Source organism: Elgaria multicarinata, chromosome 2 (assembly GCF_023053635.1).
Source record: "Elgaria multicarinata webbii isolate HBS135686 ecotype San Diego chromosome 2, rElgMul1.1.pri, whole genome shotgun sequence".
Classification (NCBI taxonomy): domain Eukaryota; kingdom Metazoa; phylum Chordata; class Lepidosauria; order Squamata; family Anguidae; genus Elgaria; species Elgaria multicarinata.
The window spans coordinates 71525662-71548349 of record NC_086172.1 but is presented as its reverse complement, the minus strand read 5'-3'; the positions used below and the strand labels follow the sequence as shown (position 1 = coordinate 71548349).

The 22688-nt window shown below is 42.4% G+C and overlaps 1 protein-coding gene across 1 annotated transcript in view; it reads right to left on the bottom strand.

Annotated features, from left to right (window-relative positions):
- CNTNAP5 (contactin associated protein family member 5) overlaps positions 1-22688 on the bottom strand; it is a 417358-nt gene that overhangs the window by 193180 nt on the left and 201490 nt on the right. The window contains exons 7-8 of the mRNA XM_063116699.1: positions 21404-21547; positions 4247-4511 (exon numbers count right to left, since the gene is read on the bottom strand). Of these exons, the coding sequence (XP_062972769.1) occupies positions 4247-4511; positions 21404-21547 (409 nt within the window). The remainder of the gene's footprint in view (positions 1-4246; positions 4512-21403; positions 21548-22688) is intronic.

Below are 22688 nucleotides of genomic sequence, written 5' to 3'. Positions count from 1 at the left end.
GAAACAAACAGCGCATAAATCAGATAAACCAATCACATGGGACAAGAAGGAAGAAGAGGAGGAGGTGATGCTTGTGAATAATTATTGTACTTCGGGGAAATAACAAAACAGGCAGGCAGGTGATGCCAAGGGGGGAAAACATAACAGGTATAAACAACTTAACATTGATGAAACCTGGTCCCAGAGCTAGTGCACCACATGCACACATGGAGCTGCTGTGTATACCAACTTCCCCATTCAGTTCAGTGGAGGACCACTAAACTAAATGAGGAAGCTCTTGTGGTGGAGACCTGCTGTGGAGACACTGGGGCTGTTTTCACAGGATTTTTCCTGTGGCTTGGCTGCATTGTGAGACCCTTTCTGGTACATGATATCGTGGCCAACATGCTCCAAACAAGCCACTTCCACCTGGAAAAGCTGCAGTACTGGAGAGTCCTTTTATTCCATTCTTTTTAGTTGAAGTGGCTTGATCAGCAATGTGCCCCCATGCCTTCAAATCCGATCCAGGGTGTGCCTGTGACCTGGCTGTGATGTGGGCTTCCCCTTCCCCTTCTCCCATTCACTCCTTTAACATTCCAATTGAAAGACGTCTATGCGCTTCCTGCATTCATTAACTCCAGAACTTTGTTAATTTGCTTCTCTGATGTGTTGTTAGGTCCAGAGGTGACTAGCTCCAGAGATGCAAAAGGACTGTGTTAATTCACTTCTGTGATGTGGAGTTAATTCTGGATCTGTAGAGCTCCAGAGTTGTAAAGATACTCTATGTACCTGCCCAGACCGTGAGCCCCTGCCGAAGGAAGTGAGGTAGGTGGCTACCACGAAGATGGCCTTCTCTGCTGTGGCTCCCCAGCTGTGGAATGAGCTCCCTAGAGGGTTCTGCTGGCACCTACATTATACTCTTTTTGATGCCAGGTGAAGAGCATTTCTATTTTCCCAGTATTTTAACAGTTTACCACCTTAGTCTTTTAACTTTGCTGTTTTAAATCTGTATTTTAAATCTGTATAAACCTCTGCATTGCTTCTCAGTGGGCAGGATCTACACTACTGCTTATAACGGTTTATAAGGGTTATAACAACTGTTCAGGCCCAGGACACATTATATATATATACCATTTTCATACTGTTTTAAAAGTGTTATATCCTGCTTGGTGTAGATCGGCCCATGGTGTTAGCTCTGGAGCTGCACAGCTCCAGAGCTGAGAGCTGTGTTATAACTGGGTTCTCTGATGTAGGACTGGTGTGATATTTTTTGGAGTGGGGTTTATTTGTGCCAGCAGAGTGCTCCCATAGGGAGCCAGTATTGTAGGTTAGTTGCTCCCCATTCCATTCATTAAACTGTAATGGCAGGGGAAACCTGGAGCCTCTCTCTGGAGGCTGTTGGTTCCACTCTGCTCTCCCAGCCCACTGGAAGTATGACATTTCTGGCACTGAAAAGTCAGGTTATAGGGACAGGTGGCTCTGCTGGGTAACAATGATAGAGCAGAGCCAATGTCAGCATACTGCAGAGAATAACAACAATGTGCGCTCTCCTCATGCTCGTGAAGATGAGGCCACTGAAAGTCCTGTGTCCCCCTTTCTGACACCAAGGAATTGCTGAATTTGAGGCTTGTGTCTGCTATATCCCAGTCCATAGTCAAGACCAATCCTGAGCAGATATCTCTCATAAAAGGTTATTTTGCACACCATGATTATTTTATGTATAATCTCATCATTCACAGAAACTTGATATCACATGGGATGACCCAGTTCTGAGCATCAAATCTATGGTTTTAAAGGTTCTGAGTAGGTGGATTTTGCCTGGAATTGTGAACATCATGAACTTTCATAGCATCTGTGATTTAGAAGGCGTCTGATTTATTTTCCAACTGTATCATGTTGACTTTGGCACACCAGTCCTAATTCTAACTCGTATCTTTACATAAGTAGTTAACTGCTTTCAATTGAAATTATTTCTAAGGAAATGCATAAAGGATTATTGCTGAGGCAGGGTGTTTTGTTGCTGTTATTGTTGTTTTGGTGAGAGTGTCTGTGTGAATTCCAGTTGTTTAAATGTGTAGGTTTTATGAAGAAGAACTATTTGTCAAGCAAATCATATGGAAATCAAAAAGTATGTCTCTGCTTTTTATGGAAGTCAAGGATGCTCACCACAGCACAGACAGTGAAGTGTGAAGCCCCTGAAGTAGCCTACAGGGCATAGGTCAGAAACTCTCCTGAGCCTGCCAGAAGTTCCCATGGCTCAAACTGGCAGCCACTTAGTTTGTGTATGGCTTCTCCATATGATGAGCCACTGAACTGTGTGTTACAACATCTGCTTAGGCAGTTTAGTATCCTCAGCCCCAAGACTAACCCCATCTACCCAGTCTGGCTAACTGTTAGGTCCTTCTGATCAGGAAGAATGAGAAGAAAACTTCCTGTTCCAGTTAACCCTTATTTGAAAAACAAGGTTTTCCGGAGCTGTGGTATGTTCCAGTGTCCTTTAGTTTGTCCTTCAGTCCTGACTTATCCTTTAGTCTAGGATTTGCCATGTGTCCTACTTTACAGAGGACATTTTTTCTGTATTGGAGAGCTGATAGAGGTCATTCCTCTATATGAAGATGTCTTCTATCCGATGGGCTCCCTGATCCAAGTCTGGTTTAAGGTAAAATAACCATAACAAGGGAGAGAACAGCAGGGGTCTTGATGTAGCCCACCCTAGCAATGGGATGAAAATCCACCTGGGCCCGCAAGGGCAGTGGCCATCCCCCATGTGAATGAGTGACCAGGTCACTCATGGGCCCTGACAGATAGCCTGGTGGGGTTTTGCCCCAACTTTTCCAAAGGACAAAGGGGGTGCATGTCTGGGCAGGACTCCGCTTGGTCATTTATTTATTTATTTATTACATTTCTATACTGCCCAATAGCTGGAGGTCATGCATGCACCCTTCCCCCTCCCCCGCTGCATTAATGGTGGCCGCCATTTACATAGCAGGGAAAATATGCAATTTCCCCAAGGCTGGGAAAATAGCATATTTTCTCCCTCCACTCTAGTCCCTCTAGTCCCAGTTCTACAGTCCCTATCCCTTCCACAATCGGCACCTGGGCAACAGACTGAGCAAGCACACAGTTCAACTGGTCACTCACATCTCCACTATGTTGAGATGTACTGTACTTCTATATGCATTATTTATTTATTATTTATCTTATTTACATCCCACTCCTCAGCCAAAAAAGGCTCCCGAGTTACTAGAGTTACTATTTCTAAATTTTCATCTATACATATATATTTCAATATGGAAATGCTATGCAAATTATCTTCTTTTGTCCTCTTCTGTTGGTGATGCATTTCTTCTTCTTCTTCTTCTTCTTCTTCTTCTTCTTCTTCTTCTTCTTCTTCTGGCAATGCATACATGGACACCCTCCTGCAGTCCTGTCTACTTTGCTTGTCCTTGACTCCTGACTCACCACAAATGGTGAGTCAGGAGCCATGGACAAGGCTTGAGAGAGCCTTGGGACCAATCCCTGTGCCATCCCTTAGCTTGCCTGATCAAGAGCTCCTCCCAATAGAGCTCAAGCACAAGAAGGTTCCTTGTACACATTCTCTTTAAGCCCCCCTCCCCTCCCCCATGTTCACAGGCCAGATGTCTGTAGGAAAAGCTCGGGAACAGTGCTAAAACAGAACTGCTACAACCGTAACATTCTGAAACATGGAGGTTCTTCTCAAAGATAAGAAAAGTGAAAACAAAACTAAAATTTCATTTTTGGCTCAGTTCTAGTTAGGACTGCAGTCAGAGATCTGTGGCACCTCAAAGACTAATTTTTTGGACGACAAATTTGCTTCATTTGATGCAACTTTCATAGAAATGCTTGTCCTGCAATAAGTGCTAACAGTGTCACAGGACATAGTTTGGTATTTTTGCTGTGATGGAATGTCATGCTTACTCTTCTGGAATGTAACAATTTAGTGGATTTTTTTGCTGCTTCTTGTCTTTTGAATTGCCTTCTCGGCATCCAGTGACCTTCAGACTAATATCCAGCCAAAGGCTAGTTGTCATATCAACCACAAAGCAGCGTGTTGTTAAGATTGTTTCCCCCCTTCTCACTAGAATTGGCAGAAAAACCAAAAGATGGTTCTTCTCAGCTTGGGTTCCCCAATTATGTGTCCCCTTGAAAGAAATGATGCTATTTCTCTGCTCTGGTTCAGGTCCTCATTTAATAACACTAGGAACAAAGATGAGAAGAAAAAGTGTTTCTGGGAGACATGTCATACCTGCACTGATGGCCACATATTTCTCTGCTGCCTTCCGTATGATGAGCGCTATCTTGCCATGCTGGAGATATAACAGGAGTGAGCCAGAATCTTCTGACAGCTCAGTGGACAGGAGCAGGCCATCCTCATTCCACGTTCGAAACTGGAAGCTGACTGACAGGCCATCAAGCTGGGGAGTGCCTGGTAACAGCAAGTAACTGCTGTTGGAGCTGTCGAAGGTGATGGGAGTGATTTGTGGTTCTGAGCAGGCAAAAGTCACGTTACCCTGGAAAGTAATAAGAAGTGGAGAGGGAGAGGACACAACAGACAACAATCAAGCTGTTTCTCCATTCAGCTTCCCTGAACACCCTGCCACTATCACAACCGTAGGGCAACAATATAATGTACCTTTAGGATTGTAACTGTATATACACACACATTAGTACAGTAGATAAAGAATGAGGTTTCCCAGTTTCGTAAACACGAGTTCCTTGCTGTGATACTGTCACACTTTCCAATACACCCAAGAATGAGTGATCCACCGCTGTTTTAAATAGGGACAGGACTGCCTTCACAGATTCGTGCTCTGAGCCAAGGAAATGTGGACTTTAGACTTCTAGGGTAGGGATGTATGAGAAATTAGTTTCAGTTCATTTCTGATCAGAATTTACCCAATTTGCATCTTCCTGACTGAATATGGACTCGGATGCAATCTGCAATCAAAGCCTGGACATTTCCGGGCTTACAATATAATGGGTGGACCAAGAAAAATGTTTTCGACAACATGCGTACATCTGAAAAAAAACCACATGCATGATAATGTGTGTATGTTTAGAAAATGTATTAAAATATGCTTTCATCAATGGGAGAAGAATGTGTACATTCCAAAGATGTGCACAATTGATGTGTACATTTGGGGGGGAAAATACAGACTAAAATATGCATGGGTTTTCATGCAAAAGGAAAAATGAATAAATCTTGCAATTCAACATGGACTTGAGCATGAATGAGCTTCAAGATGGAATTTGGAGAAATTCACCAAGCTTGACTTTTCCTGATTCACATGTCCTTATTCTCAGGGAAGAGCGGATGGATGTCACATACAGGGGCATCAATGTGTCTCGCCTCTTAGAGAGCAAAATGAGCAAGGGGGAGGGGGAAAACATTTTTGGCTCCAAGGAATTTGCAACCTATGATCTAAGATTGAAAGTCAGAAGGTGTGTGGCTCCAGGTTTAAAGCAGCAACTTGGTAACGTCTCATTAAGCACATATTTGGTATCATATTTTAGAATTACTGCGTTTATTTGTTTTTAAATATTTTGATTGCCTGGATGAAAGCCAGGTAAATCTTGCCTAATCTTCTCATTCTCTCAATAAAAATTCATGGGCAGCATCTATACTGCTAGTCAGTTTGCACTATCAACATACCACTAGGATAAGTGAGCCAATAGGGTAAGTGGACTGGCAGCATCAGATACACAACTGTCAGTCTAACTCAACAACAGTCCTGCCTTAGTCAGGGATGTGCATTCCCAGATTCCTCCTGAACTCCCACACAATCAGTGGGGCAGGATGATCATTGCATTGAGGAGATGCATCCGACCTCAACTGTACATGCAGAACTTCCTTGCTGGACTGGGATGAAAATATTCTTCCTCTTGTTTGTTTTTTCCAAATTTTATTTTATTTTGAATTTTTTTAAATTTAACATTCTATTTCCTCCCCCACCCCCTACATGCGATAGTCCAAGCATTCAGTAATTATAATAAATCAAGGCAGAATAATACAAAATACATTATTCACATGAACCAGAGAGACCGATATGCTATAGGCAGAGTGTTATGAAATTGAGTGTTACCAACATACATAATAAATTGATACCAATCCATAGTGGTTGTATCGTGTTCCCTACTTCCTTTTGCCAATTGTAACTTGTTTGTTAATTTTCAGATAAGGCAATCTTCCAAACCCGAGTCCACCAGACATCCAATGAAACTCCTCTTAGGTCCTTCCAAAATTGAGCAATGACCAGTCTGGCTGCCGCCAATAAAAATCCAGCCAATGGCTTAAAGTAACAATTTTTATTTTTCCCCAGAAATAGTCCTAAAAGTGCCAACTTTGCTGTTCTCTCCACTTGCTGTCCAAGTATCTTATCAATTTCACCAAAGACTTCAGTCCAAAACTTTGCCACTTTTACCCAGGACCACCACATATGCTGGGTGGTAGCTGGTTCCTTACATCCCCTCCAAAACGAACAGGGGTCATGTACCATTTTTGAAGAACCTTCAAAGCTTGTTCCCTCATATTAATAGATACTGCTTTAAATGGAATTTTTTTCCAGCATTGAGTTCCATAATGCATCTTCTGTTTCTATTTCCCAGTCCACTTTCCATATCTGTTTTAAACTATTCTTCCTCTTGTAATGACCACCCCTTATTTCCACTCCAAAAACCAACTTCTAAATTAGACTGGTTTCTGAAGGCATTAACTGTAGTAGGCCGGATTCTGCCATTTCTTTTCAAGTAAATTATTTCCAGAGCACTTCTATTGAAGTGAGTGGGGGCATCCCTGCAGCTTTTAGCCTAACTATTGATATCAAAATAATTTTAGATCGAAATGCTCTCTTGCATGATAGCTAGAGCCCCAGTCTCTTTGTTCTTCATAATTCCACTGTAGTTTATTCAACCAAGTCATATAACAAGCAATTAACAATAGAGGAAGAGACACACATTCATGTCTTTTTCAAACCCGCTTGTTTTTGAACCAAGGCACTTTGTGAAATATCAAGTGAAATCTGATAAACCCATTCAAGTGAAAGGCTTTCTCAGTGGTACAGCCTTCTTATTATCAGGGAGATCACATTCTAAAAGTATCATTAGAATGAACAGTAGATGACTGATGTGTTGGAAATTATTTGGTGCTTGGGGATTCCCTTATTGAAAAACTAGGACAAGATGATGAAATGGCTTCTTATCATTTTCAATAACTTCTTAAAATTCTTGGTTGACAGCAGAAATTAAACAAAGTTTTGGAAAGGGATTGGATTTGATGCTAGATGAAACAAAAGCTTCAATGGGATCTCTCTCTCTCTCTCTCTCTCTCTCTCCCCGTGTGTGTGCGTGTGTGTGTGTGTTTCTAGATTACAAGACAAAGAATATCGGAACAAGAAATAGGTGCATTTCAATGAGTTCTGTTTTGAATGGTTTCTTATCTGTAACACCTCTAGAAGGATCAGAACAGGAAAGTAGATTTGAAAACTAAACCAAAAAGCAAATACAATTATGACTGCCTCCTTGTTTCATCTGAAGAGAAGATGCCACTGGCACAGTTTTACCTTATAATGATCAGATGCTAGCTAATATTCAGATAAGATTGCTAGATGCCACTTATTGAATGTGATAGTTGTTTAGTGGAAAGATTTCCTTTTGTTCTAATACTTTCAGCTCTTTAGAACATGAGATTCACTCCATATGTCAGAACAAGTAGAACTCTGTTAAAGTTCATCTAACAGATGGGCAAATTTCTACAATTTTTTTTCTGTGGGAAGTGATAGGACAGTTGATTTCAACCACGGGATGTTCCCCAAGCATCAGGACCATTTAATTGCCAACCTGGCTACTGTGCAATAAGGTGTAAATTATAACATATCACTGATAATGATTTGCATACCCATAGCCCTCTTAATTTATTATTTATTTTATTTACAATATTTATATACCGCTCCGTATCTAAAATATATTCCAGAACAGTGAACATAGGAATAAAACAGTAAAAAGATTAAAATATTAAAACAACAAATTAAAATTGATCAATTTAAAACAAAGTACCAATAAAATCAGTGGCTGGTCAGTTGAGGAACGCTTCCTGGAAAAGAGTTGTTTTCAGGAGGTGCTGGAAGCAGCACAGTGTTGCCGCCTGCCTGACCTCCAGGGGCAGGGAGTTCCAAAGAGAAGGGGCCACCACACTAAAGACTCATCTCCTGGTGGACTCCAATCGGGCCAAAGGTCCATGTGGAACCAGCAGGAACATGCCCTCCAATGACCTCAGTGACCAGGCAGGTTGGTAAGGGAGAAAGCGCTCTCTCAGGTAACCACACTGACCTGACACTCTTAATTGGGTTTGCTCCCTTAAGAAATTGGAGTCCTTTTGAAATTGAAGAAATAGTGGGAATGAAAATAGAACAAACACCAAAAATTGCATTACTGTCACTATTTGAAGATTTAAAATGTGGAAAAGAAATTAAAGAATTGATATCGAGTTTGCTGACTGCAGCACGATTGATGGTAGCTAGGAACTGGAAGATTCAGGGGGAATATTCTATTGAAGAATGGTATAGAGAAGTTTGGGATATAGCTATTAATGATAAATTGACTTGTAATATTAAGTGGAGGAATGGTATAACTAAAATAAATGAGTTTGAAGGAATTTGGAAACAGTTCCTAATATTTGTGTTTTCTAAGGGAAGTGGGAAACCGCCAGCGGAAGAAAGTATGAGATTTTGGAAGCAGGAATAGATCCCGAGGTGGGGGGTGCACTTATATGTTAAGAATGATTATATTGTATGATAGGATAGGTTATAGTTAATATTTACTCAATATATATGTATTCAACATTTATTCAAAATGTATGTAGTATGTTGTGTTGTTGTTTCTTTTTTGTAAGATGTTTTAATTTGTGGTAAATAAAATTAAAAAAAAAAGAAAGAAAGAAATTGGAGTCTTGTAGCTGACTACTCTGTAGTCATTCCAGGTTTGTTCCAGAAGCCTTTAGGACTAAAGCATCAAGCACATCAAGCATATCCTTCTGTCCTGTAGCTTTTATAATCAGGCCCGCCATCTTATGATTACCCCATTGTTGAGCAAACTGTCCAGAACTTCAGGCAAATTTTATGTTAAGTTTCTGTTGGAAGATAAGTCTTCAAGTGTAACTTTGGCTGTTGCTAAATTTCTTACAGTGGCGGCCAAGATTAGAGCTCTTTGTGTATTAGACTAAAGTTGATAATAGCTCTAATTGTATGATTTCATGTCTGATTCTTGTGTTTGGTTGTTTGTTGTTTGTTTGTTTTCTTTTTATGGATCTATAGATCGCAATAAAGAAAGTAAGTAAGAATCAAGCACATTTAGATCAACCAGTTCATTAATTTTATTTATTAATAAGTTCAAATATTACTACTAGGTCTCCTTTAAGGGCAGGAGCTTTCCCAAGGTTGCTTACAATAAAATAGATTATTACAGTAATAAAACAGCATGGGTTTAATGAAAACAACAAACCTCGCTAGTACATGTTTCCTCATAGCAGCCTCCCTCATTCATATGCATAATCAAACATGACAGCAGCACATGGTTTGGCCTGTATTAGGCCAGCCTATAGTTTTGCCAGCTTGTTCTTCCACTTTGGGGGCACCTTATGGGCTGCATGCTTGTACATGCAGGAGGTAGAAACACCAGGACCATTTGGGGTGGGTGGGAATAGGGCAGTCACCTTGGGCACCAAATTCTTGGGTGCCAAAATGACCCCCCCCAAAGATGGCAGTGGTGCTACAGCTCCTCCCCTATGCTGGCTGCCCACCCATGAGCCCCTTATGCTTTATCCTTATGCTTATGCTTTATCCTTCTTTTCTTTGGGTGACATATTTCCAACACTACTGAGTATACTTGCATAACTATAAAGAAGACGGATGTGACTGTCTGAACATATACGGTAAATTTGGCTGCTTTTGTGTAACTGAATCAATATGGTAGTGGCCGCTGGCCATGCTGACCAGCCATCTTCTTTTTCACCAGACTTCTCACTGATTCAATAGATGGGATTTTCAGGATGGAGGGTGAAGACCACTTGAAAAATTAGATCAGGTATTAGCTCATCCCTAGAGCCTTCCCTGAAACAGTTGATATTCCAGCTGAACCCACTTAAATTGAAAATCAAACTTTTCCTTGGCTACAAAATACGCTAAGAGAAAGCAGAAGATCAGACATGCCTAGCTGCTAAAAAACTCAATCTAGCGCTCATCTGGCATTTGAGAACTCCATCGAGTCTAATATTTCCAGCCTGATTAACGATTCCTTTAACAGGTACTGAAATCTACTCCAAAGGGGCTTCTGCTGCTTTTATTACAATTTGAACTTCCTAAATTTGGACAATTAAAGGGAGACATTTAATGTTTCCTTGGTAGATACTGTCCTGACCCTCATCCACTCAGGCAAGAGTTCTGCCACTATCTATTTTCGGGAGTGACAAGGTAAGCAAGGGAATTTGTCTTTGTTGCAAACAGATCATTGTAGGAACAATCAAAGCAGAAACAAGTTGTTTAGTTAAAATCATTAGAAGAGAAGCAGGGCACATTTGGATCAGGTCTTTGCATACGATATCTCCTTCATAAACAAATGTGGTGGGAGGGGAATGTGTTCTAAAGGAAAAACACCATCCATCATAAATCTTCATTACCCACTTAGCAAAACCCGGAGGAAATCCTGTAGAGTCTGACAATATGAGATCTCAGCAATCATACTGAGACCAGGTGTGTGGACTGCATGAATGAGCAAAGCCAAGTTGTCAATTTCTGGACGATTCTGCTGATTTAATCAAATGCAGATAAGTATTTTCTCTGAAGGAAGTTGAAGTTCGGGTGTGCAGGTGATGAGCATAATTGGAATTTCAGAAACAAACCCAAGAGACATAATATAGGGTAGTATCTAATGTTAGTCTTATGTAGAGGAGACCCATTGAAATGAATGGAACTTATGACAAGTTTCATTCATTTCAATGGGGCAGGATCTACACTAGTGCTTTATAATGGTTTATAACAGTTTTGACAACTGTTCAGGCCCAGGACACATTCTGAATACCGTTTTCAAAGTGTTATATCCTGCTTGGTTTAGATCCGGCCTGGGTCTTCTCTAAAGTAGAACTAACATTGACACTACCCACTACCATTCATCCCAGTACCTCTTCCTATGCTGTTTGATTTAACACCTGTGCAAGTGCTGAGGGTGCTTTTTGAACCAAACAGTCTGAAACTTATTGATTTACTTATTCATATCCCACCTTTTTTTCCTCCTTAAGGAACTCAAGGTAGTATCCATAAACTTTCTCATCTCCATTTTATCTTCATAACAACCACCCTGTGAGGTAGGTTGGCTGGGAGTCTGTGATTGACCCAAAGTCACCCAGTGAGCATCCATGACTGAGTGGGGACTTGAACCCAGATCTCTTGACTCCCAATCCAACATTCTAACCACTACACCACATTGGCTCCCTTCAGCTTCTTGCATTTAACCTTGGTCTTTAGGAATGAAGGCTACATCAAAGCAGAAACAAGTTGTTTAGTTAAAATCATTAGAAGAGAAGCAGGGCACATTTGGAGCAGGTCTTTGCATACGATATCTCCTTCATAAACAAATGTGGTGGGAGGGGAATGTGTTCTAAAGGAAAAACACCATCCATCATAAATCTTCATTACCCACTTAGCAAAACCTGGGGTGAGGGGGGTGCTGGACTGTATGAATAGTTGGGGTAGAATGGTGTTACATCCCAAACCATAATTGGGATGTAACAGAAATTCTCCATTAAGCATCCCTGTATTTCAAGATACAGATTGACCATTCCTGTTTCCCCTTTCTTTGGGTTGCTTCTTACAGTACGTTTTCTTTTTTACTCTGGTATGGATACAGAATACATAGATACTGAGACAGTTATGAAGGGGGCCTTACAGGTATAAATATCATTTAATGGATTAATAAATCTCTGGGAGCAGTGGCCCAGGCCTTTCCTGAGCTAGATCTACACTAGTGGTTTGCTTGTTTTTATCAGCACTGAAGTGCACTGTTAACTGTTGGGGCATGTTAGGTATCCCGTATGCCGCTTTTCTGGTGTTATTTCCTGCATTTGATATCGGTATTATCTAAAATACCACAACGGATGTCATATTGTGTGCTACAAGACATAAATGTGCAAGAGGGGTATAGGACCACTGTGATGGGATTGTATCAATATGACAAGAGGTTCAGATCTGGCCCTGGCCTCTACTTGCTTAAGCTTTGAAAGCAAAGGCCAGAATTAATATGCAAAAGCACCCTGTCATTGAAGTAATGCACAAGCACTTTGTACTCAGAATTTGAACATCAGTACAGAACCACTTCATAAGGAGTGGCCATTAATGTAGGAAAGCAGGCAAAAAAGCAGGGTGGGGAGGAAACTACAGCATGCTGATTATGAGAAACTGATTCAGGGATCATTTTCTCCCTTACTTTGAAAGGATAATCCTGAGAGGAAGAAAATAATCCCCATAAAGAAGCTGTTTCCTTGCTTGATGGGTCAAAACAAGAGCTCATATTTGATGGAGGAGGGAGGAGGTGAAGTCATCCATGGTCATCAAGGAGCTGAGGTGCTCATACTTAAATTCCTTTCTTTGAAAACTTATGCCCCTGCACAAAAAAGTATCAGATAACAAAAAGAAAAGTGCTCAACAGAGTGAAATTCCATCCCTTTGAGAGACTTGGAAGATCATATGCTTGGCTAAGCAATTCTGAATTTTCTTTATCTGAGTCTCCTAAGCTTTTAGGTCACTGGCCAGCAGTGCAACAAAAGATTTTACCGTTGCAGTAACTGAGCATTATCACTTCATTACCTGGTCCAGTAGCTGAGATGTGACTGCAGAGGACAGCAGCAGCCAATTTAAAAAATCATCCATCATTCTACTAAGAAATGGTAGGTAAAAACAGAAAAAAGGAATCATAGACAAACACAATATAGATCATTTGATATTTCCCTCTTTTGAATGGAGGCGAAAGCAGAACTGAATCTGGTCTTTCAAATTCACCTTCCCAAAGAGGACAAGAGACAGATAGGACAGCTGAAAATGGTGAATATGAACAAATGCAAATTGGCACTTCATGCCCAGTCAGGAGTATAATAATATGAAGCTTATCAGGCCTTATTCTATGGAGCAAAGTATTTTAAAACATACATTAAAACACATCAGTTTCCACATTAAAAGTGGTTAACTATTTGCTCTAGAATTTTCATTGTCCTCTGTTTTTATTTCTGAAAATTCAGCCTTTCACAATTTCTTCCTTTGAAACCTTTGAGCATCAAACTATACTTTCAAATATCACAAAACCCATCCAAATTGAACATACATTCTCCATCTTGCTGATCTACTTTGAGCTGGCTGAACTGAAAATACCTGCTCATCATTCCCTAGGAATGGATGAATTGGTCAAGTTTTGCTTTCTCCCACATTCAATTAAAAAACAAACAAAAAGTTCTCTCCAGCTCAAAAATGAAGGAAGGTGGAAATTTTGGCAAACTCTTATCAAAAATGAATTGAAACTGAACTCTCAGCCACCTCCACTGGCAAAATTCAATAGAGGACCATGTTGTACCTGCCAGCAATATGGCTGTTGAAGAGGAGGAGCCTGTCAGAAAAGGAGGTGGCAACCCCAATTCAGCACCACAAATGTGGTTGAATAGACAGAAAAAACTGTCAGAGAGAGGTCAGTGCTGCAGTAGAAAGGGAAGAAATGTCTGCAAACATTCCATAGTTTAATTCAAATTGCATTAAACATACATTAACATCACATTTTGTACAATCCATGGATGGCTCATTCTTTGTTTCCTTTCTTTCCTTTTTTAAAACTCTGGTTTAAGGACTTCCCTTTCTGGACCAGAAGATTCTTAGTTCTCTGTAGTATGGTGGGCTAGGAAGAAGTTCAAGCTTTTGTTTTTGAGTCTGAGAGGGCAATGTGTCTAATTCTAAAAGCCTGGATCTAAACATCTGCACAGTAGTTCCAAAGATAGCCAGGATGTGCTTCTCAAACATCCCATCCCCATTCCTGCCCCACGTGTACACATACCTCCTGGTAAATGTCTCTTTGAAACTGTGAAGAGTTTTATTGTTAAAGACCCTTTGTGGTATGGGATTGAGGTCTGTGATTCAAATCAAACTGGCCATTCCCAAGCCATTGGGTGCACTTCAAGTAGCTCTTTTGATTGTGGCCATTGAGGGCTGGTCTACAGATGCAACAAAGGGTATGTCTAGACAGGGCAATATCCTGGGGATCACCCCAGGATCATCCCTGTGCATCCATGTGATGCACAGGGGATCCCAGGGGCAGGGAGGGATGATCCCTCCTGTGCCCCAGGATATGGCCCTACAGTTTAATTCATGTTTTTTCCATGGTCTTGGGTTCATCTGAGACCGTGGGACGTGTGGGCACCCACCCTGTTTTCATCCCGACTCATCGCAAGTAACTGTGAGGAGCCGGGAGCCAAGCACGGAGCTCCTCAGGAGCTCTGTGCCCATCGGGGGTGGGGTGGGGTGGGGGGAGCAGGAGGGTTTTTCTTTTTTTAGAAACACTTACATTTTGTGAAGGAGCACTCCTGCACTCTGTTCCAATTTTTTTAAAATGGCGGGCGCAATGACCTCTTCCTCCCGGGACATCGTGCGCACGTGTAGACGAGGGGGACGATCTCGTGATCATAAAATCGTGAGATAATACCCCTCCACCCACCTCATCTGGACATGCCCAAAGAATGAGTAGACAGTACTACTATAGATTGCACATGGAAGATGACGTGTTTAAATGTTCCCAACATTGAACCACAGCAATAACAACAAACTGCAATGAGTTAGCACTTCAAGAATAAAAGTTGCATTCCAGCAACTTGATAGTTTTCTACCTGTAGGAAATTCTGTTTTGTTTTTGTAATGCCAGTGAACATTTAAAGCCAGGATGCTTAAGAGTGGTAGAGCCAATTCTACCATCTTGGAACTTTTTGTACCATTTTCTGAATGTATGATACTGGGACACTTTTGGGTTTGATGCATTTCTTACCTATCCTGGCTGATGGCCACTGATGAAACTCTCTCTCAGCATCTGGTCAGCAAAGTATATCACTATTACCTCAAGACAAAGCTGGTTACATCTTAGGTTTGTGTGCTCTCTAACGACTCCAGAAAATATTTTTTTCAGAATTCTTGTTAAAGAAAAATATATATCTTTCTGGCCTATAAAATAAAGGGGAAGGTAAAGAACTCCTTTTTGTACTACTGATTTGCTTTGATAGTAATAATGTTATTAAGATCAAAGCTACTCAATAGTTCCTTAAACAATGAGATTAACATCTAAGCAAGATTTAAAGTAGTTCAAAGCACTTTGCAGATGTAATGTATTCAGAAAAAGAGAATGAATTAGCTTCCATTCACCTTTCACTGGGATGTTTTCTTTATTTTCTTGATACGACCATTTTGACATATATCCCAAGACAGCCCTTTTGTTGCTTCAATAACCCCTGTTATTCTGAATTGTCACTCCCACATTCTGCAGAGCCATCTGACGTTGAAGATGTCTCAAATCCACATGAAAGGAAAATACACACGAAGGAAAACAAAAAGTCCTTTCATTTTACTATCAGATCACACCGCCATCTGAGGCATTCTATGGCATTTAGAAATTCAAGCCCAATATACAGATAAATATTATTTCAACTCAGCTGAATGCCAAGGGTTTTTATTTTTATTAAAAAAAAGTTGATAAGTCTTAAGGATATGATGGTGATAGTGGAGCATACTGCAGAACACCTGAACGTAGGGCGGTAATGGTGCTGCACAAATATTGCAAGGGTTATAGACAGATACTTCTTTATGGACTTCTTTATGGATTTCTATGGGCTGCTCTCATTTCCGCCTCTAAGAAGAGGAGGAGGAGGAGGAGGAGGAAGAGGAAGAGGAGTTGTTAAAACTGAAAGTTCAGGCAATGGAAGTTCAGGTTAATGTTATTCTAATTTTCTATCTTTGTGCAAACGACTCAGGCTCAAACAGAGAGAGAGAGAAAGCCAGGGTGCTCTTGTTGGTATTCCATTCACTTTAAGGCATCTGGATTACTACACTTAGCAGGGGGTTAGACTACATGTCCCAAATGGCTCTTTCCAACTCTATGATTCTATGAAACTAAAATAAAGAAATAAAGAAATAAAAGCCTTACCCAAGGCCAGCACCCAAAGCAGAGTATGGCAGTGATCAGCCCTCAAAGGCTTTCTGAAAAGGAAAGGTTTCCCACCACCTTCAAAAGGATAGCAGGGAAGAAGCTGTGAATCTCTCTTTCAGAAGATTTCCACTCCTGGTGGATGTTATTCTAGTCTCTCCATGAAATAGAAACTAGAGCAAGATCTCATCTCATCGGCCTGCTTCAGACAACATGCTAAACCATGCTGCTTAACCACAAAATCGTTAAGGGAGGATGCATTAAGGTTAATGCATTCCCTTAACCATTTTGTGGTTAAGCAGCATGGTTTAGTGTGTTGTCTAAACCAGCCCATCATCTCAAATGCTTGGGGAAGAAGGCAAGAGGCATTCCTTGAGATAACCTGGAGATTATACCCCTGCTCAGGCATTGTGCTTCTGTGATTAATCAACATGCAATGGAGAAAAATGAAGATGATCATGCTAGGAAAGCCAACATCCCTATCACCCTGTAAGAATTGGTGGCGAACATCTGCAGTGAAGGCTCACCACACAATGTAGAACTCTGAGCTGTGTGACTTGGGGCTTGTCTTGATGAGGGGAAAGCCCTGGGGTAGATCCACAGTGGTGGCTGGTCATTTACATTAGGGATGTGCTCCGCTTCTCCTCGAACCGGAGAAGCAGGAGTGGAGCGTGGTGCTTCGCCTGCCCTTAAGGTGGAGGCGAAGAGGACTGGGGGGCCGGTGGAGCGTGGCGAAGAGGATCGAGGTGAAGGCGGATCCTTCGCCTCGATCTGGAGCTCCACCAGAAAGGTAAGTGGGGTTTACCGGGCCCTGCCGCTGTCGCTGTCGCCCATGCGGCGAAAGTGGCAGGGCCCGGTAAACCCCCCCTCCTCTCCCTTACCTGCCTCCATCCACGGTCCCTTGGCTTCTTCAATTGAGCCCGTGGTTCAACCAGGAAGTCCGGGCCGCACTTGTGGCCCAGACTTCCTGGTTGAACCGTGGGCTCAATTGAAGAAGCCGAGGGACTGCAGAAGGAGGCAGGTAAGGCCCCCCTCCCCCTTGGTCCCTTACATGGCTCTGCCGCTGTCGCCGCATGGGCGGCGACGGCAGCAGGGCCCGGTAACCCCCCCCCACGCTCCTCTCCCGGCCTTACCTGGCACCACTCCCCTCCACTGTGGAGCTCTGATTTGGAGCCGGAGCTCCGCGGCGAAGAGGAGCGGAGTATGGGCGGAGCGAAGCGGAGCGAAGCGGGCTGATCCGAAATTTTGGGATCAGCCCGTGGGGCAGAGCGGGGGGTCCGTGCACACCCCTAATTTACATGATGCAGCAGCCATTGTGGAGCCATCCCAGGGCATTCCCCCGAAGCTCTGCTTTTAAAGAGTTGGGGACTTACCCCAACTTTTTCCTTTGAGCAACTTGCAGATGCCATCTGTTGCCTTGCTCTGGTGTTATAGCAGCAGCATGGCTTGGCCAATGATGAACCCTGAATGGTCACTTGTTGTTGTTCCCTGCCTTGATCCAATCAGAGAGGCGGGTAAGAAATAAATTATTATTATTATTGTTGTTGTTGTTGTTGTTGTTGTTAGCCTGGACAGGGGGAGGGGGAGGGCCAGTGAGGTGATGGCACCTGGACTGCCTCCATGGGCCAGTGGAGCATCGCAATTAAATAAAAAGTTTTTTAAAAATAAAAAAAAACAAGTCAGGTGTGGACACGCTGGGACAGGGGGTAGGGGACAGCCCAGCAAACAGAATGGCCACCGGGCTGTCTCGGCAGGTCAGCAGGGCTGTGCATTACAACAAAAAGATTAACAAATATTAAATAAAATAGAGTGAGGAGCAGACTCCTGCCTCCATGACTGCTTTCTCTTCAGCAGCGGGGAGGAGGAGGGAAACAATGGGGCAGGAACGGGGTGCGAGGAGTGGTGGCAGCCTCGTGAGGTTTCAAACCCTGCATTGGCACTCTTTTCCATGGGGATTACATGGGAGGAGTGCAAGTGTGGGATGTTGGATCACGAGGCCCCAACGCGACCTCATATAGACATGGCCCTGGTGAAGCCTATTTCTCGACCATTCTGCTATTTAATGAAGTGTGGTGGATAGCTATTTTATATGAAGGAAGTTGGAATTTGTGAATGCAGGTGATGAGGATAATTTCAGATACAAACCCCAGCAACATAAACATAACCATTCAACTCCTATGCTGCTAGATTTCACATCTGAGAGAGTACTGAGGGTGCCTTCCTGAACCAGTCAGTCTGGATCTTTTCTTCTTGTACTAATCTGCGTGGGTCCATACATGTCGAATCAAGAGTAATAAACACATGAGGAGGATGCTACCTCTGCCTCCCCAGCACTCTCCATGAGTTGGATGCAAAAATATGCAGTGGATCCTGCATGATCTAGAAGCCTAGCAAATTATGTGTCTACATCATGAGGGGAAGCTATGCAAGTTGAAAAGGCTCCCTGCCTCAGGTGTAAGCCATATGGCAAGGCGTTTTGTATTTTGTTTTATTTTGTTCTGTACAGCACCATGAAAATTGATGGTGCTATATAAATAAATATTAATAATAAAGGTGTTATCTCTCCAAGGCATGGAGGGCAATGGTGTTTGTGACAAAGGGGACAGAGCTAGTCTCTCCCCTCACAAATGGATTTTTCACTGAAATAGAACATTTGAATAGGGCTAAATTTATTTAGCATCAATTTGGAAGCATAAACCTATTTTTCATACAACGTATGATGGAGTCGGAATCCTTCCAGGCCTACATGGTTATATTAATGATTACATAATGCAGTCTCTGCAAGTTCAGTCATAGGGTAATAAGAAGCTCTTTGGGTTTGCATTTCCTTGAATCTTCATGCTGGGAGGGTCCAACTTGCAAATTGCCCATAGCTCTTTCAAATTTAAAATGGTGACTTTGCAAGCACTGTATCTGGACTCATCAAGCCAACCTTGGAAGCAGCATGATACAATAAGCTGTGCTTCCACATAGAGCTTCCCTAGGGCTACTCCAGGTGGTAATAATTTATGGGATCAGCAGTGTTGTTTCAGCAGTTCCAGACCCTGAAGCTCAGACAGGTGATGAGATATGCTGGGTCCTGCTGCTGGCCCACACAGCTGGTAACAGTGCAGATTATGCAACCTCAAAAACTATTTTCTTGTGTTCATCTTAAGGAATCATGCAGAAGAAGTGGCACTTGCTTTCTCTGTGACACATCCAAAGGTCTGGTTGTGTTCTCTGTTGTGCTGGACCAGCAATGCAAAACTCCAAGATCTTGGCATTAGTATACAAAGGAATAGCTAACCAGACAAGTTCCAGGTCAATCAATGTGTAAGCCTGTTGCAGCAAAAACAAGAGTATCCTTGGTATTTTTCAGTGTCTTGTCACCATTCCTCCCTTGAAAAGTATCACATTAATTACGGCACTCTAACAAATGTATGTTGACCAGGGTACAATACTATCAAATGTCTGCTATATTTCCATCCACTGTTTCCTGATGTATCAGGAAAGCAGTGTGTAAATGGATTTCCAGGGCTTATAGTTTCATGAATTTCACACTTGTTGGGACAACTAGATATGGAGCCACAGGAGATGCATGCTCACACTGAGAAACTGTGCAGTGTTTGACTGACTCAAGGATTTCAAACCATTATAGAGCACAAAGGGGAACAGTAGAAGAATATCCAGTCTGGAATAATGGCCTTTTATGAGACCTGCAACCTCAACCTACTGCTGAGGCCAAAGGACAATGGCCTAAGGATGGGACTAAAACTCAGATCACATTTTATAACTCTCTCTCTTCTCTCTTCTTTTATAACTGGTCTCTTCTGAATTCTGGTGCATCTCCATTGGACATTGACTTTCCCCAACACTCATCTTGAGAGCAGAGCAAGAACAATTGCCTCATCCACTGGCCAGCAGTCTGAGAGCCACTGGGGAGATGCATTTCCTGCATCTCAGGATGAACATCATGGAAAGGGGGATACCAGCCTGGCCACTTCCATTGGCCAGAAAAGAAGTAAGTGTACGGAGCTTCCTTCCCTCCCTTCCTCCTTCCCTGCCAGAAATAACATTCAGCTCCAACTGACCATTGTCCTGGGACTGTAGAGCTGAAGGGCAACAGGCCCCGGATTCATCAATCAGCCAGAGGACCAAGGGCTATTGGGAGGCAGCACCCACAACTCCAAGGCAAGGGAACATCAAGGCAAGGCAAGACCAACTTAGCCAGAGAAGGAACAGTGGCAAGGAGATTGCTATACCCTTCTCTGCCAGAAAGATCACACATATGGACATTGTACTAAGCACTAGTGCTTGGGTTTGTTTTTTGCCTTCTCCCATCCAACCCTTTTTCCATTTATGTTGTAAAGTTGAGCTGCTCTGGGAGTCCTTTTTGGCGGAAGAGCTTGGTTAAAATGATAGCAATAACAATAATAAATAAATAGGTACCCACAATTTAAGAACATAAGCAGTGCTCTGCTGGATCAGACCGAGGGTCCATCTAGTCCAGCACTCTGTTCACACAGTGGCCAACCAGCCATCAGCCAGGGACCAACAAGGCAGGACATGGTGTGACAGCACCCTCCCACCCATGTTCCTGACTGCTGCTCATATGCTATGGGTTTAACATAAATGATCTCATATATCCAGATTAATATTAGCAAATTTACCTGAGCATTGCAAATGGCAGCAGTTTTATCCAGGCCCAAAGGCATTCCAAGGCAGCAACACCCATAGCACCTGGCTTAGTCTTGCTGGAAAATTAACTATGAAAGGAAGTGTCAGGGAGAATTCTAGCAAATTTAAATTGCAATTGTACACACTAACTGTATGTCGTGCGATGGAGAACCTGGGGCAGAAAAGGCAGGTCCAATCCATGGAACAAGACTTTTCATACTAATTTTCAAGCTGGTCTTTTTATATGCACACTGTTAGCAGTAGTGATGGACCTTGTCTATATTTTTCCTTTTACATCAGCTTCCCTAAAATGTCAAACTTAAAGCAGGATCTCTGAAGCTTTGAAATGTACACCCATGTCTTTCAATAACTCTTAGCTTTGCCCCAGCCTTCAAGAGCATCCTTTGAAGAAGCAAATTTTATGCATGAGTTGTCTAACATAAGAGCATTTGCTTGATAGGTAAGCAGTACCTGTCAACAAAAGCAACAATTCAAGAAAAGAAGAAGTCAGCAAAGAAAATATGCATCGAGTCCTTACCACAGTGTAGATCTGTGGCTTCCGTCTTTTTGCCAGGTCAATGATATTGACTCCGTTGTAATAAAGGTTCTCAATACAGCCGTGAAAATTTTTCTTCAGAAATGTTCCTGGTTTTCCGGGGACAGGGATTCCTCCAAAGCTGAGCTTTAGGGCAAAAACAAATTCAACATTTGTTTTAATGTAAGAGCGTAAGAAGAGCCATGCTGCATCAGACCAAGGGTTCATCTAGTCCAGCCTTCTGTTCACACAGTGGACAACCAGCTGTCAACCAGAAACCCACAAGCAGAACACAGGTGCACCAACACCATCCTGCCCATGTTCCCTAGCAACTGGTCTACATAGGCTTTCTGCCTCTGCTACTGGAGGTAGCACATAACCATGAGGACTAGTAGCCATTGATAGCCTTCTCCTCCAGGAATTTATCTACCACCCCCTTAAAGCCATCCAAATTGGTGGTCATCGCTACATCTTGTGCTAGTGAATGCACTTAAATATCTAACAATTTAAAACTTCAATTTCTAATGGCCACAAGATAGTGGGTGGAAAACAGAGCTCCTGCTTGTAAGTACACAGGAAGAGACAGACACCCAAACAAATAGAATTGGGTGCCCAATTCTGATGGCCGTCCATTGTCAAAGATGAATTGTTATTATCTTCAGACTGGAGGAATAAATCCAAGAGAGAAAGACATTGCACTGCCAGCCACACTTCATTTGTTTATTGTTCACCTTGACTGCAAACTAATTCAGTTTCAGGAAGACATTTGGCTGATCATCACTATGCCTGCTAGTGATGGCTTGAAAGACGTCCTCTTGCTCGATTAGGAAACAGGCCAGGAATTAAAAAGAACAACATTGGACGATGCTTGGAGGGGGGGGAGTTGTGGGGGGAGTGTTTTACATTTTTTTTCTCAGAGTTCTAAATTTGCTTGTAATTGCTGCCTCCAATCCTTTGTGAGCCCCAAAGCCTCCTTATCTGGCAGCTGTACTGGCTGCATTTTTGTACTAGCATCAGGCACTTGGGGGAAAACTACATGTCTCAGTTTGCCTGTTGCTGCTGTTGTAATAGCATTCATTCCAGTTTCAGGCTAAAGGAGGAGGGAGAGACTACTTTCTCTCTCACTGAAGCAACTGTTGGGAAGGAGAAATGGAAGAGACTTCCATCTCTCCCACTGCAGCAGGGAGGGGGAGAGACCTCTGTCTTTCTCACAGCAGCAGGAGCCACATAATGGTAGCAACATGAGTATATGGAGAGAAGATCATCACAATATGAGCCAGAGAAAAAT